General features: G+C 38.8%; 1 protein-coding gene across 1 annotated transcript in view; it reads left to right on the forward strand.

Annotated features, from left to right (window-relative positions):
- The window catches only part of ace (angiotensin I converting enzyme (peptidyl-dipeptidase A) 1), a 66,104-nt gene that overhangs the window by 17,245 nt on the left and 33,138 nt on the right, over nt 1-15,721 (forward strand). The window contains exons 6-15 of the mRNA XM_034193820.1: nt 163-260; nt 448-617; nt 2,576-2,799; nt 2,897-3,041; nt 3,266-3,364; nt 5,296-5,418; nt 5,502-5,707; nt 8,383-8,519; nt 8,866-9,024; nt 13,034-13,121. Coding sequence (XP_034049711.1) covers nt 163-260; nt 448-617; nt 2,576-2,799; nt 2,897-3,041; nt 3,266-3,364; nt 5,296-5,418; nt 5,502-5,707; nt 8,383-8,519; nt 8,866-9,024; nt 13,034-13,121 — 1,449 coding nt within the window. The remainder of the gene's footprint in view (nt 1-162; nt 261-447; nt 618-2,575; nt 2,800-2,896; nt 3,042-3,265; nt 3,365-5,295; nt 5,419-5,501; nt 5,708-8,382; nt 8,520-8,865; nt 9,025-13,033; nt 13,122-15,721) is intronic.

Here is a 15,721-nt window from a genome sequence, read left to right on the forward strand (position 1 = left end):
AAAGTGTGTCACACTAGTTTCTTGTATGAAATGTGCACAATAGAACAAAGCTTATATTTGATAAGTGTTGAAAATGAATTGACTTGGCAGAAATCACGAGGTGTTGCCTTACATTTACCGCGAGAGTTGTTGCTTCAAGTATGTTTTCTTCCTCGTTCTCAGGAAACATGTGGGCTCAAACTTGGAACAATATCTACAGTATGATGATCCCATTTCCTGGAAAACCCAACATTGATGTGACTGATGAGATGGTCAGACAAGTAAGTGAGGGGAAAGTTTTTGCTCCATCTGGAAGAATTGCAGGTGGAATACCCATAGGGGGAAAAACATCTTCGTATTGGACCAGCTGTCTGTTAAATCCAACTTTCTCTGTACAACTTTTGGGATAACACTATACACTTTCTAGGTACTATTGAGCTGAATCTTGGGATTATTTCTTCCACTTAGGGATATAATGCTACGCACATGTTTCATGTCGCTGAGGAGTTCTTCACCTCTCTGGGTCTGATCGAGATGCCACAGGAGTTCTGGGATAAATCCATGCTGGTAAAGCCTCCTGATCGTGAGGTAGTTTGCCACGCGTCTGCCTGGGACTTCTACAACCGTAAAGACTTCAGGTAAATAAAAATCAAGTGATCCAAATGGAGGACAGCATGGTGGATTAGTGGTTAGTACTGTTGCCTCACAGCAAGAAGGTGATGGGATCGATTCCCACCTGTGGGCTTTCTGTGTGGAGTTTGCATCTTCTCCCCATGGCTGCTCTGGCTGCCTCTCACATTTAAAGACATGCAGGTAGATTGGAAACTTGAAATTGTCTGTAGGTGTGCATGCGGGTGTGAATTTGACAGTGTATCTCGCCTCATGCCCAGTGACTGCTGGGATAGGCTCCAGCTCCCCATGACCCCTAATTGGAGTAAGTGGTTGAAAATGAGTGAGTGAGTGATCCAAATAGAAGCTACTTCTTCTTCTTTCGGCTGTTCCCATTAGGGGTCGCCACAGCAGATCCATCGTTTCCACCCTGTCCTCTGTATCTTCTTCTGTCACACCAACCACCTGCATGCCCTCCCTCACTACATCCATAAACCTCCTCTTTGTCCTCCCTCTTCTCCTCCTGCCTGGTGGCTCCATCCTCAGCATCCTTCTCCCTATATACCCTGGGTCCCTCCTCTGCATATGTCCAAACCATCTCAATCTCTCCTCTCTGACTTTGTCTCCAAACTGTCCCACCCGAGCTGTCCCTCTGATATGTTCATTCCTAATCCTGTCCATTCTCGTCACTCCCAAAATCGTCACTCGCAAAATCTTCAGCTCTTCCACCTCCTGCTCTGCCTCCTGTCTTTTTGTTAGTGGTGCTGTCTCTCTGCTGTCACTACTGTCTTGTAGACTTTCCCCTTCACGCTTGCAGATATTATTCATCATAAATCACTCCTGCCACCTTTCTCCATCAACTCCACCCTGCCTGCACTCTCTCCTTCACCTCTGTACCATAGTCTCCATTACTTTGGACAGTTGAGCCCAAGTATTTAAACTCATCTACTTTCTCCACTTCTACTCCTTGTAACTGCACTATTCCACTGGGCTCCTTTTCATTCACACACATGCACTCAGTCTTGCACCTAATGACTTTCATTCCCCTGCTCTCCAGAGTGTATCTCCACATTTCCAGGCTAGACTCAACCTGCTCTCTACTTTCACTACAGTCACAATGTCATCTGCAAACATCAGTCCATGGAGACTCCTGTCTGATGTCATCTGTCAATCTGTCCATCACCATTGCAAACAAGAAAAGACACAGAGGTGATCCTTGGTGTAATCCCACCTCCACCTTGAATGAATCTGTCATTTCTACTGTGCATCTCACCGCTCTTACACTGTCCTTGTACATGTCCTGCACTACCTTCACATACTTCTCTGCCACTCCAGACTTCGTTGTGACAGGGTGCCAAGAGAAGAATTGTGGTATTGTATAAGCTTTCACTTAACCCACAAACATACAGTGTAACTCCTTCTGGCCTACTCTATACTTCTCCACCATTACCCTTATGGCAAACATGGCATCTGTAGTGCTCTTTCTTGACATGAAACCATAATGCTGCTCATAGATCTCAACCTGTTTTCTTAGCCTAGTTTCTACTACTCTTTTCCATAACTTCATGCTGTGGCTGATCACCTTTATGCCCCTGTAGTTAGTGCAGCTCTGCACATCTCCCTTGTTCTTAAAAATAGGAACCAGCACACGTCATCTCCACTGCTCAGGCATCCTCTCACTTTCCAAGATTTTATTAAACAATGTGGTTCACTGCCATTTCTCCTAGACATTTTCATGCCTTCACTGGAATGTCATCTGGACCAACTGCCTTTCCACTCTTTATTCTCTTCATAGCTGCCCTCACTTCATTTACTCTCTCCACATCATCCAGCCTTTTAAGATTAAACTTCCGGGAAAAAAACAAAAAAACAAAACTGTACAGTTGGAGCGATTCTGTTAACATGTATGAGAATTGCCGAGTGCTGAACTGCCAGTGTACAAGGTCTGGGATTGATTTTTAAAAATGTGTTATTTTATTGTCTTTAGGATAAAGCAGTGCACAACTGTAACTATGGAGCAGCTGTTTACTGTGCACCATGAAATGGGACATGTCGAGTACTACCTGCAATACAAAGACCAGCCTGTAGGCTTCCGTAGGGGAGCCAACCCTGGTTTTCATGAGGCCATTGGCGATGTTATGTCTCTCTCTGTTTCTACACCTAAACATCTGCACACCATTGGCCTGCTGGGCAGTGTGACCGATGATAAAGGTAATGAGACATGCTAAATAACGTAGATTGAACTATTGATGTCAGTAGACTGAGGCATAATTGTAAATTCATTCAATACTGAATTCTGTTTCTGCAGAGTCTGATATAAACTTCTTGTTCAAGACTGCTCTGGAGAAGATTGCTTTCCTACCTTTTGGCTACCTCATTGATCAGTGGAGGTGGAATGTGTTCAGTGGAAACACTCCCAAAGAGCGTTACAACGCTGACTGGTGGTATCTCAGGTAGATGCTTATACATTTGCTTCATATTCTGTAAATGTGAAAATCCAGTTGGACTCTTCTAAGAAAACTAATAATTGAACTATACTCCATAATATTTTACACATTGAGACTCTGTAGGTTTCCAAGAGCTCCAGCAAATTGTGCAATCATATCAGCTTTCAGTTTCACATGACCCATATTTGTGTGTTCCAATTTATTCTGTATAATCCTTTTTCATATTAAAGGACAAAATACCAAGGTATCTGTCCGCCTACTAAGCGCACAGAGTCACAGATGGATGCTGGGGCAAAATACCACATTCCTGGTAACACACCATACATCAGGTAAGTGCAGATTTATTCTTATCAAATTACTTGGACATAAAGGCAATTTAGAGCTGTAAAAAAATAGGACTTAATTTAGAGGTACAAAATATGAGGCAAACTCTAGACTGCATCAAAAACGTCTAAAAAGTAAAAGTGTGAACACCAGTTTGAATAAGTCCATTCCAAATTCTGACTTGCAGTACTGGAAGTCTTTCAAATAACTAGTGCACTGGAAACTAATCACATCCTGTTCTTGTGTTCTGAACCTGGGATCAAGTGCAGGGCAGAACCAGGTGATCAAACATGATTAACTGTGGGCTGCTTTGTCCTAGACTCAGACTATCAGTATCTAGACTAATCCTGGTGTCTTAACAATAGACCATGTTGGCATTATAACATCCAATACAGTTACAAAGGCTGAAATATGACCACTGAAGCTCTTGCAACTTATTTTGTCCATCTTGTCCAGTTCTCTTCATCTAAAAAGATACAAACAATGGTGCCACAAACAATGCTAGTGGGATCCATGACTTATCATAATATTTGGAAATCCTCTGACAGTGTGGCTGCAAAGACCAAGGGTCACTGCAATATCTTACAAAAGTCCACTCCTTTTTTCCTGAAAGATTGACCATGTGGGTCATTTAATGAGCTTATAATGCTTATGACTGACTGCCTTGCAGGTCCCCTGATCGACAATGTGAGTTGTGGTTCATAACATAGATTCAGTGCAGACTGGACCTTAAACTAATGACCTGGCAGTTGTCTGAAACACTATCTTATTTGATGCAATGCACTAAGCAATCAGGTAGTGACTGCTTCCAAATGAAATATCTTGAGCTCCGTAATGCACAATTTCAATTTCAATTTTTCAATAGAGAGTGTACTGACTAGTAGTATCACTCTATGGCATTAAAGTAGCGGCCTTGCAGACAGGAAGGTACTGGGTAGGGTTGTGAGGGCAGCAGAGGAGATTATTAGGGCCAGGCTGCCAATCATTGGTGAACTGGCAGAACAGTGCTGCTTGTCCAGGGCAAGAAGAATAATCAGGGACACTTCACATCTCTTTAACTATCTGTTTTCCCTCCTGCCCTCAGGTAGATGGTACCATAGCGTAAGTTGCAAAATATGCAAATTCAGGGACAGCTTTTACCCAACCTCCATAAGACGGTTAAATACTAAGCAATAGAAAGAACTGTGTAATATAGAATACACTGTAGCATCTGGTAGCAACTTTATCCTTGTAGCATCTTCATATGACCAATATCTCATGTCCTTTATTTATAAGGCATGTTGTGTATACACAGGTACAGACCCTATGTTTCACAATGACACACCTTGGACTGGCATTCTGTGCTTTTATTCTGTGTTTTTATCTGTTCGTGTGGTGCACTGATATTTCGTTCTGTGACCGCAACTGACATTTTTTACTGACTAACAATAAAAACACATCTAAGTTTAAGGACACAAAGACAACACTTTGAGAGTTTAGGTTGGAATCTGGACTCATTTGGCTCCTGTTTGGTTTTTAAACAATGCAATACTCCTACAATAGCAGGAAGCTTTTTGTTCGAATCTATAGGAAAAGGCTGTGACTCCAGATGGTTGCTTTTAGCATGTGTGGAAAGACAGGTTGTCAAACATAAAATTAGTTAAAAAGACACATATATATTGGAAGCTTTCCAGGCACTTTAAACTGTGTAGACCCAGAACATAATGGAGGGTTTACATGTTGCATCCGCCGCAGACATACAGCATCTGAATGAACCTACCCGAAGCTAGACCTAAACATGCAACATTAAAGCCTGTTAAAATTTACCACTTGAAGCTTTTTTTTTTTTAAATGCAAGTTCTCATCTTGCATCTTTCTATAATCTGTCATCCTATACACAATTTTATTGTAATAAACATGATGCATAAATAATGAAGCATTTTTTTCCTGCCTGCAGATATTTCGTCAGTTTTATTCTGCAATTCCAGTTTCATGAGAAGTTGTGTGAGGCGGCTAAACATACCGGCCCCATTCACAAATGTGACATCTACAGATCCAAGGAAGCAGGAGCAATTTTAGAGTAAGTGTTCTGCTTGATGACTTCATTAAACACAGACCATAAGCAGTTTAGTCATGTAGTTAATGTCATACTGCTTCTTCCAGGAAGGTACTTAAGGCTGGATCTTCCAAACCTTGGCCTGATGTGCTGCAGGAAGCTATAGGAACCAATATGATGGATGCTGGTGCACTGATGAGATACTTTAAGCCAGTTACTGATTGGCTGAAAGAGCAGAATGTGAATGAGACTCTGGGGTGGCCGGACTTTAACTGGATGCCACCGATTCCTGAGGGCTATCCTGAGGATATTGGTAAGAGATTACGCACTTGTGTAGAGGAATTTAAAAAAAAATTGCTTAGTAGTAAGCACTACTAAGCAAACTGAAGTCCCCTAAAACAGCCACCTACCTGCTGGGTTTGTTTGTTTGTTTTTGTTTTTTGGTGAAAAACACAGAAAGACCTGAAATTTTAATTTTTAATTGTTCCAAAAAAGGCTCATCATGCCAACATCAAGATATGCATACATAATTAAAGCTGTGCGGCCTTTCAAATTTCACAAAACTAACAAAATTTAGTTTCTACTCAAAGAATTATAATGTTGGTTTATTTTTTAAAATCTTTTGCAAAATTACAGCTTATTTTAATAAAGAGAACATGGGGGAAATTTCATTTTATCACAGTTTGCATGTGCTCATGGATGAGGTTTTGAAATTACCTTTGACCTCATGTGAGGCGCGTGTTAAAGTGCGTAAGATAAATTGTAAATCACTTCAGATGTGTTATATGGTTTCAAAAACAGCCTTGTTATATTTAGAAGTGTTTATTTCTCACTAACGTTCGCAAAGCATATTAGATTTATACAGAAACGCAGCTGTTTTGGAGCATTTTCTGCCATTTTGAGTTGTTTTGTTCAAGAGGGCAGCCAGTGACATCACCGGCCTTTCTGTACTCTGATTGGTTGTCGCCCTGTGCTTCCCAGCATCCCTCGCCCAAGTTGGGGGAAGTCCTCACATGATCTGACGTTGCTATAATACACTGTATGGTTTACCACTAAGTAGTTCAAGGCTGTCTTCCATCCATCCATCCATTTTCTTCCGCTTTATCCGGAGGCTGTCTTTTCTTTAAAAAAATTTCCCTTCAGGGGAATTATTTATTTCTAGACAACACAAAATTTGCACATACTGCCAAGTAGTTAGCTGATAAGCCAAACTGTGCCCACCACTGTTAAAATGCACAAACGTGGAGATAAATGATCACAAACATCCAGGTGAACAGATGTCACAAGCTGAACATGCAGAGATTAAAACTGAAAGGCATAAGCAATTAACACTGACAACACGAGCAAATAAAAAATTTTAATGGTGGCAGCTGTGTGCAAACGCTAACAAAGTGACTTGCAAATGTTCATGTAGCAATCTCCTGAATTATTTGAAGAAAACTGATTACTTATGTAACACATCATCTTGGCTTTGATATTTTTATTTAATTTACGTCAAGTTGTAGTGATTTGCTTTGAATTTCAGTTTACGGAGGATAATTTTGGAAATTTTAATATTGAGAAGCTTGGTAGAGAAGCTTGAATCTTCGACTGGACTGGGTTGCTTGACGCGAGGACGTTTCGCTTCAAGTCGCAGAAGCTTCCTCAGCTAAAATTCTTGCTCTGGTGGTCTGACTTCTGTCTTGACTCTTGTAGAGAAGAATAATCAGAAGTCACAAAAGCTGGAGTTTTAAACCTAACCAGACCCCTCCTACCGAGAGGCAGACTGCTATAGGCTAGTGACTAAACAATAGCTCTAATTAGCACCTATTGTGCTCTAGTTAGCACCCTCCTAATGACAGGGCAGCTGTCATTAGGAGAGCCAGAGCATTACCAGAGCAAGAATTTTAGCTGAGGAAGCTTCTGCGATTTGAAGCGAAACGTCCTCGCGTCAAGCAACCCAGTCCAGTCGAAGATTCAAGCTTCTCTACTATGGAAACCACCTGGACAACTGAGAACCTACACAGAAACATTGAGAAGCTTGAATCACCTTTTGTATTTGAAATGGCGGAAACAAATTAAAATGTGTCAAATCCCAAATGGCTGAATACTTTTTTCAAAGTACTGCATACGCTAAGTATTGCAAGGAGTAGATTAAAGGAGGCCACTGTGACTAGACATCTATGGTGTAACTGGACAAACTGTGCATGATGCCATTTTGTCTTTCATCAGTGATGCAGCTTTTTGTTGGAATGGCACCAAAAAGGCTTTTTTCCCCCTTTCTTTTCTTAAAAGCAAGACATGAAATTTCAGGTACATTCCACCAGAAGTCACATGGGAGACTTGAGCCTTGATATGATCAGTTTTCTTGTTCCAAAATCCTTCATTGAGAAAAGTAGAAGTTAACATTTGAAACAAACGCAACAGACATGGGGCTAAATACAAAAGTATTTGTATTTGAAAATACTTAAATACATTTTTCGGAGTATTTGTATTTTCTGATTTTGCATTCAAAGTATTTGTATTTCAAATACATCGCCGATCCCAAGTATTTCCAAATACTTTTACAAATACTTTTTCAAATACTTTTCAAACTTGGGAATCTCTGTGACACCATGTTGAATATAGATTGTGATAGTTTGATTATTGCCTGTGATATTATAATAGTGAATTTGTGATAAAACATTCAATCGTTTACTATCAATAGTATTTGGTCATTCTATTTTCACAATAAATTGTCACCGGTTTATCAGTTTTTGTGTTGATTGTTTATAGTTCGTAGAAAGTATTTGTATTTGAAAATACTCAATATATAAAGTATTTGTATTTGAAAAAGTACAAAGTATTTGTATTTGGAATTCGAAAATCTAAAGTATTTGTATTTAAATACAATGCAAAGTATTTGACCCCATGTCTAAAACGCAAAGCCGTGGCAGCAATTTGTAATCGGCTATATTTGAACCTGTATTTTGCATTTTTGCAAACATGTTCTTAATCTTGGTGACTCAGATAAGAACACAGATGAGCTTTCCGCGAAGAAGCTGCTAGATGAGTATAACGAGACGGCCGAGGTGGTGTGGAACGCCTACACGGAGGCTTCGTGGGCGTACAACACTGACATCAATGACGCCAACAAGGAGGCGATGGTGAGACCTGCTGATTGATCAACACCGCTGATGTCAACCGTCTTTAATTAATCATCTACAGCTGCATTTATCAGCCTGCCGTTGTTCAGACGCAACTGTTGCAGCATGTTGTTGCTCCATCACTTTGCTGATTTTTGCAGAAATTTGCAAAACTAATAAAATCATTAATCAAGTCATGACTGAGTCCATGAGTCACTAATCCTCCTTTGCATGTCTGTAGTGCTGCCGTACCTATCCAGTAAATTCACCATTTGCCTGAATCTGCATGGCTTCCCAGTCCATCCATAATCACTGGTACACATTATCCGTGACTTACCTTGTTTCTGCCGGCATTGTTCTTCTCCAGCTGCAGAAAAACCTGCTGATGTCGAACCACAGCCTGGAGTACGGACTGAAGGCTCGTCAGTACGACACTACTGACTTCCAAGATGGCTCGGTCAAACGTATAATTAAAAAACTAGGAGACATTGAGAGGGCCGCATTGCCCCCAGAACTCCTAAAAGAGGTGTGGAGTTTTAGAGTTTACATTTTACAAATCCATTCAAATAGTGGCAACAGAAATAAAATTACATGACTTAAAAAAATAGTTTATAAGCAACAGGTCACGTTTCATAACTGAGGTGTTGGCAAAGTGCACTTAATTTTGTCATGTTAAGCGGCATTGCATATGCTAACAGCTAGCTTTGCTTCCCAGACAGACCAAAGATCAAATCATGCTCACAATGTAATGTCCTAAGTTTAAAATAACTTTTCAATTTGTCATATTTCTCAAAGGCATTAGGTGTCAAATCTATATGATAGTGTTGGCTAACTCTTCATAATTCTGTCATGCTAAAGATATGCTTTAGGTGCTTAAGGCTAGCTTGTTTTCCTAATCGATCAAAGAATGTTGTTAGCTATGTAGCTTTCAAAGTTTTAACACCATTGTGTTGTCAAACATTTTTTATAATATCTGTGCTAAGTCTTAAATCATTTTGGCTCATTTGATTCTTCTTTGGTGTTGTGGCCCTACGTGGGAACGTCCTATTAGTCCTAGGGTCCACTAGTCCTACTATTAAGGAGAGAATGGTGAAGTTTTTGCATTTATGGAAGGCTTACAGAAGCGAAAAAACAAACAAACATTTAATTATTGTGAATTACCATTATTTGTTGATTTTCAATTCAACATCTATAGACAACAGTGCAATTAAAGGTGATTAATGGTGTACGTCAACAGAATCATAACTTTTACTTCTGTAAATTGAACAAAACTGGATCTGATATGTTAGCTATTTGAAAGTATAACATTTATTTGTGAACTTTTAAATCAGTTTGGGGTTGTAATATATACCATCAAATAATACGAGGGCTGTCAAAGTATAGGTCCTTTTATTTTTTTCAAAAACTATATGGATTTCATTCATATGTTTTTACGTCAGACATGCTTGAACCCTTGTGCGCATGCGTGAGTTTTTCCACGCCTGTCAGTGATGTCATTCACCTGTGAGCACTCCTTGTGGGAGGAGTCGTCCAGCCCCTCGTCGGAATTCCTTTGTCTGAGAAGTTGCTGAGAGACTGGCACTTTGTTTGATCAAACTTTTTTCTAAACCTGTGAGACACATCGAAGTGGACACGGTTCGAAAAATTAAGCTGGTTTTCGGTGAAAATTTTAACGGCTGATGAGAGATTTTGAGGTGATACTGTCGCTTTAAGGACTTCCCACGGTGCGAGACGTCGCGCAGCGCTCTCAGGCGCTGTCGTCAGCCTGTTTCAAGCTGAAAACCTCCACATTTCAGGCTCTATTGATCCAGGACGTCGTGAGAGAACAAAGAAGTTTCAGAAGAAGTCGGTTTCAGCATTTTATCCGGATATTCCACTGTTAAAGGAGATTTTTTTTAATGAAAGACGTGCGGACGGGTCTGCGCGTCGGGACGCAGCCGGCGCGGTGCAGCGCCACAGGAAAAACACCTCCGTGTTGATAACCATTTGTAAAATCCAGGCGGCTTTTGATGGCTTTCAGTGGAGTGAGTATATGAGAAATTGTTTAACAGCTGGACATGTTCCAACTTGTCCTTAAGGCTTCCAGCGGAGGTGTTTTTCCTGTGGTGGAGCGTCGCGGGGACTGCGAGCCGACGCTGCAATCCGCCCCTGCAGTCCGCCCGCACGTCTTTCATTAAAAAAATCTCCCTTAACAGTGGAATATCCGGATAAAATGCTGAAACCGACTTCTTCTGAAACTTCTCTGTTCTCTCACGACGTCCTGGATCAACAGGATCCACAGAGCCTGAAAATGTGGAGGTTTTCAGCTTGAGCATGCGCACGAGGGTTCAAGCATGTCTGACGTAAAAACATATGAATGAAATCCATATAGTTTTTGAAAAAAATAAAAAGGACCTATACTTTATTGACAGACCTCGTATAAAGCGGTTAGGAACAGTGGTCCATAGGACTAATGGACTCTAAATGCCCTACCCAATGAGGATTAACTTAGCCCAATGCAATCCATATAGTTAAGTGGAATAGCTAATTATACAAATATGCAATAATGACTACCTTTTTAAACCCATTTACCCCAATCACTTGGGAGCAAGACCCTCTTGAGTATTTGAAGTTGTATATTGTTAGCGTAGAGTAAATTTTTTCATTTTTTTAAGGTCACACAGTATGCTAATGCTGTAATCACATGTTGGTCTAATGTAATTGCTGACAACTGCAGTGGCAAATGGCAAAGTCATGGAAATTTGTCAAAGAAGATGCAAATATAGTCATTTTAAGTATAAACAAGATTGTATTTCTAGTTCACGCAGTTTTCTGACAATCAACAAATCACAAGAGTTTCTGTAAATAGTAGCACAATCTGGCCTTGTGAAACATACTTCAAATGATTTGAATTAATGCTGTAATGTTTTCCATAGTGATTTAAAGAAAAATGTAATCAATGAATATTGAGATAAATTATGGATTCACCCACAGAAAGAACCCAGATTTGTATATTGTTTTGCTCCTTTTTTGGCTTTTTATGGTGGTCTGGCTTTGCAGGATGGAGTCTTGTCTTTTTAATTTGCACAACAAATGTAGAGTGGAGTTGAGATCCAAACAGGATTCAGCTTCTTGTTGCTCAGTAAATGGAGCAGGCTTCATGCCCTAGAAATCAGACACTGACTGTAGAAGGAGACTACTCACTGAACACAAAAACGATATTGCCAGTACTACATTACAGGCTGTTTTCTAACTGCCTGATGTTCTGTGGGACCTCAGTGTCCCTGATATGATGCTGGCCATCACATCCAGCCTATGCTTGGGCATTGTGAGTGTTATCTGAAGTAGGTTCCTCACTTCTTCAAAGTGAAAACTGGCATTCATCAGCGATGTGTTCAGTGCTTGCGGGGACTTGGTATTGTACAGGTGTCACTTGTCTTAATAGTAAAATTACTCATGGAATCATGAAGTCGCTGGCAATACTGATACCTCTGCAGGAGGACCAAGTCTTTTGGGTCCTGCTGATTTCTGTCTTACTGCTATATGTATATATCGCAGACATGAACGAGCGAAGCTCTTCAGCATCTCACCATGTCATTTAGGTCCTTCAGATTATACTGATTGTTGAAAAGAACATCGGTGACACCCTCAGAATCAATGTAGCACAACAGCTACATAAGCAAACATCTATACTTTGTAGCTGGCACCTGATTTCATTTTAGACAGAAGAGTACATATGTTAAGCAATTTGTACTTTCACTTGAGAGGTGAATTTCTTCAACTTCCTTCACTTTCTCCATGTCCTCAGACCTGAGCACATGCAAAAAGCTACCAAAAACTATCAAACATATAGTACTTGAGCCAGAAGCCAATTCTGACCCAATTAGTACCACTTAAGAGGACTAAACAGCACAATCCAGCTTGAATATACATGACCATCCCAAGGTGGCAGCTATAGCCAAATAGAGTTCAATGAATGATTGCATAGGTGGCAACATTTAAAAATGCTCCAGTCATATTGAAAGGAAAATCATATTGTCTGATCATAAAGATTAAAAAAAGGATAATTTGGACTATCTGTGTCTAAATGTTGTGCAATTATGGGGGGCAAAAATAGCAAAAATCATGACAAAGTTTGTAAAGGTGTCAAACTGCTTCAATTATGGTTAAAAGTGATGCAAATTATTGGTTCAGCCAATATGATAAACTGAACAGTTGACTGTGTTGAATGCTTGTTCTCCAAGGTAATGGTCAACCAATGTTGACGTCCATTGGATTCTATGATATACATTACTGAGTAAAATGCTAATTAATCATAACAGCCCTTACCAAAAAGTAGTATATACAAGTATGTTTCAAGTATACTTCTAGTTTACTTTTTATATACTTATCAGTACTATTTTTTGGTAAGGGAGATGGTGCAAGCTATTCCTTTTTAAAACCCTTTTAGATCAATCAATATGTGGTTCAGTTCGCTTACAAGGAACTGAAAAACTGCTTGGCCCATGGACAAATATATATATACTGTTATCTGATGGGTGCCTTTTCCTTCTCAGTACAACACTCTGTTGTCCAACATGGAGACCGAATACAGTGTGGCTGAAGTCTGCAGAGATGATGGAACATGCCATCCACTGGATCCAGGTAAGAACTTGGACTACAGTTTCTTGCAAAAGTATTCAGCCCCTTGGTATTTCACACATTTTAATTTGTTTATGGTATTTCAAATACAAAAAGTAAATTGGGCTTCTCAATATAAAAATGTCTCAAATTATCTTTCTTAAACTCAAACTGAAAGTAAATCTCTACAACATGCACTCACAGAAATATTTAACCCTAACCTTTAAGATTTGTGTAATTTATTACATGACAAATTCCCATTTACTTTTTTAGATAATTTTAATACAAACCTACCAAATAAACCTTACATGATGCATATTCATTACTGTAATAAATCCTGTTTATTTGAAATGCATAATCCTCAGCTTTATGTATTTAGTATTAATAAAATATAATTACTCTAAATCAATAATAATGACAGGATTTATTTAAAATACATAAAGTATATTGTTTGAATTGCATAGTAATTATGTTACCTGTGCCATTTATCTTGTATAGGTAACATAATTATTATGCAATTCAAACAATATACTTTATGTATTTTAAATAAATACTGTCATTATTATTGATTTAGTGTAATTATATTTTATTAATACTAAATACATAAAGCTGAGGATTATGCATTTCAAATAAACAGGATTTATTATAGTAATGAATATGCATCATGTAAGGTTTATTTGGTAGGTTTGTATTAAAATTATCTAAAAAAGTAAATGGGAATTTGTCATGTAATAAATTACACAAATCTTAAAGGTTAGGGTTAAATATTTCTGTGAGTGTGATATAAATTAATTAAAAATATAAAAGCCAAGATGATGGGTTGCATAAGTAAATGGACCCCTTTGGTATAATACCTGTAAATAATCAGTTTTATTGCCAGTTTTCTTCAGACAAGTCAGTGGATGGATACATGAACATTTCCAAGTCATTGAATATGTCTTGGACTTTATTTACATCAATTATTAAGAAATATAAACAGTATGACACTCTATGGTAAATCTGTGTGGAGTAGACAGTTCTCAAAAACTGAGTGATTGTGCAAGAAGGAGAAGAGTGAGCAAAGCCACCAAGACACCCAGACAACCCAGAAGTTATAGGCTTCTGTGGCTGTGATTGGAGAAATTGTACACAGTGCAAGTTTTGGATTTTATATCCCCAGTTATACAGCTTCATGATGAAGTGGAGCAGAGGAGGATTTTCTTAAAAATAAGACCTGAAAGTTCACCTACAATTTGCCAGAAGGTACATCTGAGATGCAAGCCTAGATTTGATGTTTTAGTGAAAGAAGACCCTCCTCTATACTACTTCATCATGAAGCTGTGTAACTGGAGATACAAAACCAGAATTTACACTGTGCACAGTTTCTTCAATCACAGCCACAGAAGCCTAAAACTTTTTTCTGGGTTGTCTAGGTGTTTTGGTGGCTTTCCTCACTGTTCTCCTTCTTGCACAGTCACTCAAATTTGAGAACTGTCTACTCCACACAGATTACCATAGAGTGCCATACTGTTTGTATTTCTTCATAACTGATGTAAATAAAGTTCAAGACATATTCAGTGATTTGGAAATGTTCATGTATCCATCCATCCCCTGACTTGTCTGAAGAAAACTGGCAATTAAACTGATTATTTACAGATATTATACCAAAGGGGTTGATTACTTATGCAACCCATCATCTTGGCTTAAATAAAATATGTGAAATACCAAGGGGCTGAATAATTTTGCAAGCCTCTGATGGTCCCACTCTAAAATGTGAGATCTAGCTTAATTTTAACGTGAAGGAAGCAATTAGCAAGGTAGCAATTAGCCGATGGGTGTCAAACTCAATCACCCTCGGATCCGCATGGAGACTTGTAAACTAACTTAAGGACCAAACATTTAAGAGTACACTGAAAAAAGAAAATAGTTAAACCAACTTAAAACACATTACAATTCGTAAAACCTGAATGAATTAGGTTGTTTGAACTTAAGTTTGTAAGTTAGGTCAAGTAACTTACAAACTTAAGTTCAAAATCTAACTACAAACTTAAGTTTGTAAGTTAGATCAACTAACTTGTGAATGAGTGGATTCAGCACCCAATGTCTGCCTATGGCAAATCCTAATTTAAATCCTTTTGCAGCTTCAGACACAATAGAGGTGAAAACATAAACACCATTTTTGAGGTAAACTCATCAATAACGGCAATTACAGTTACCTACAACACTGTTGTCAAAGGCCCACGTCTGTTAATTAGTTAGTCTGTCTGGCGAACAACTCAAAAACTGCACATAATTAGATAGTCATTTTTTCAGGCAACATGTAAAATTACTCGAAGATGTACAGTAAGATTTTTCTCAGCAAAATTGTAACTCTGAGTATGTTTTTCTAAGCACATAATAAATATTGTTGCTTATAATGGTGGCACGCAGTGAGTTTTCATGCTAACATTAGCTTGTTAGCATCACATTATCTGATGCTAGTAAATATTGTGATATGTCATGCTCGTGAGTTTTCAAGGCATGTGAACAATTAAATCCATTGTTAGTCATTGCTTTAAGGTGCTTCTCTCCACCACAATATATTCTAACATTAGCACCTTGACATTGATCCTAATGGCAAGCTAGCCTCAAGCTAATGCTTCAAC

The sequence above is a fragment of the Thalassophryne amazonica genome, chromosome 18 (assembly GCF_902500255.1).
Source record: "Thalassophryne amazonica chromosome 18, fThaAma1.1, whole genome shotgun sequence".
NCBI lineage: Eukaryota > Metazoa > Chordata > Actinopteri > Batrachoidiformes > Batrachoididae > Thalassophryne > Thalassophryne amazonica.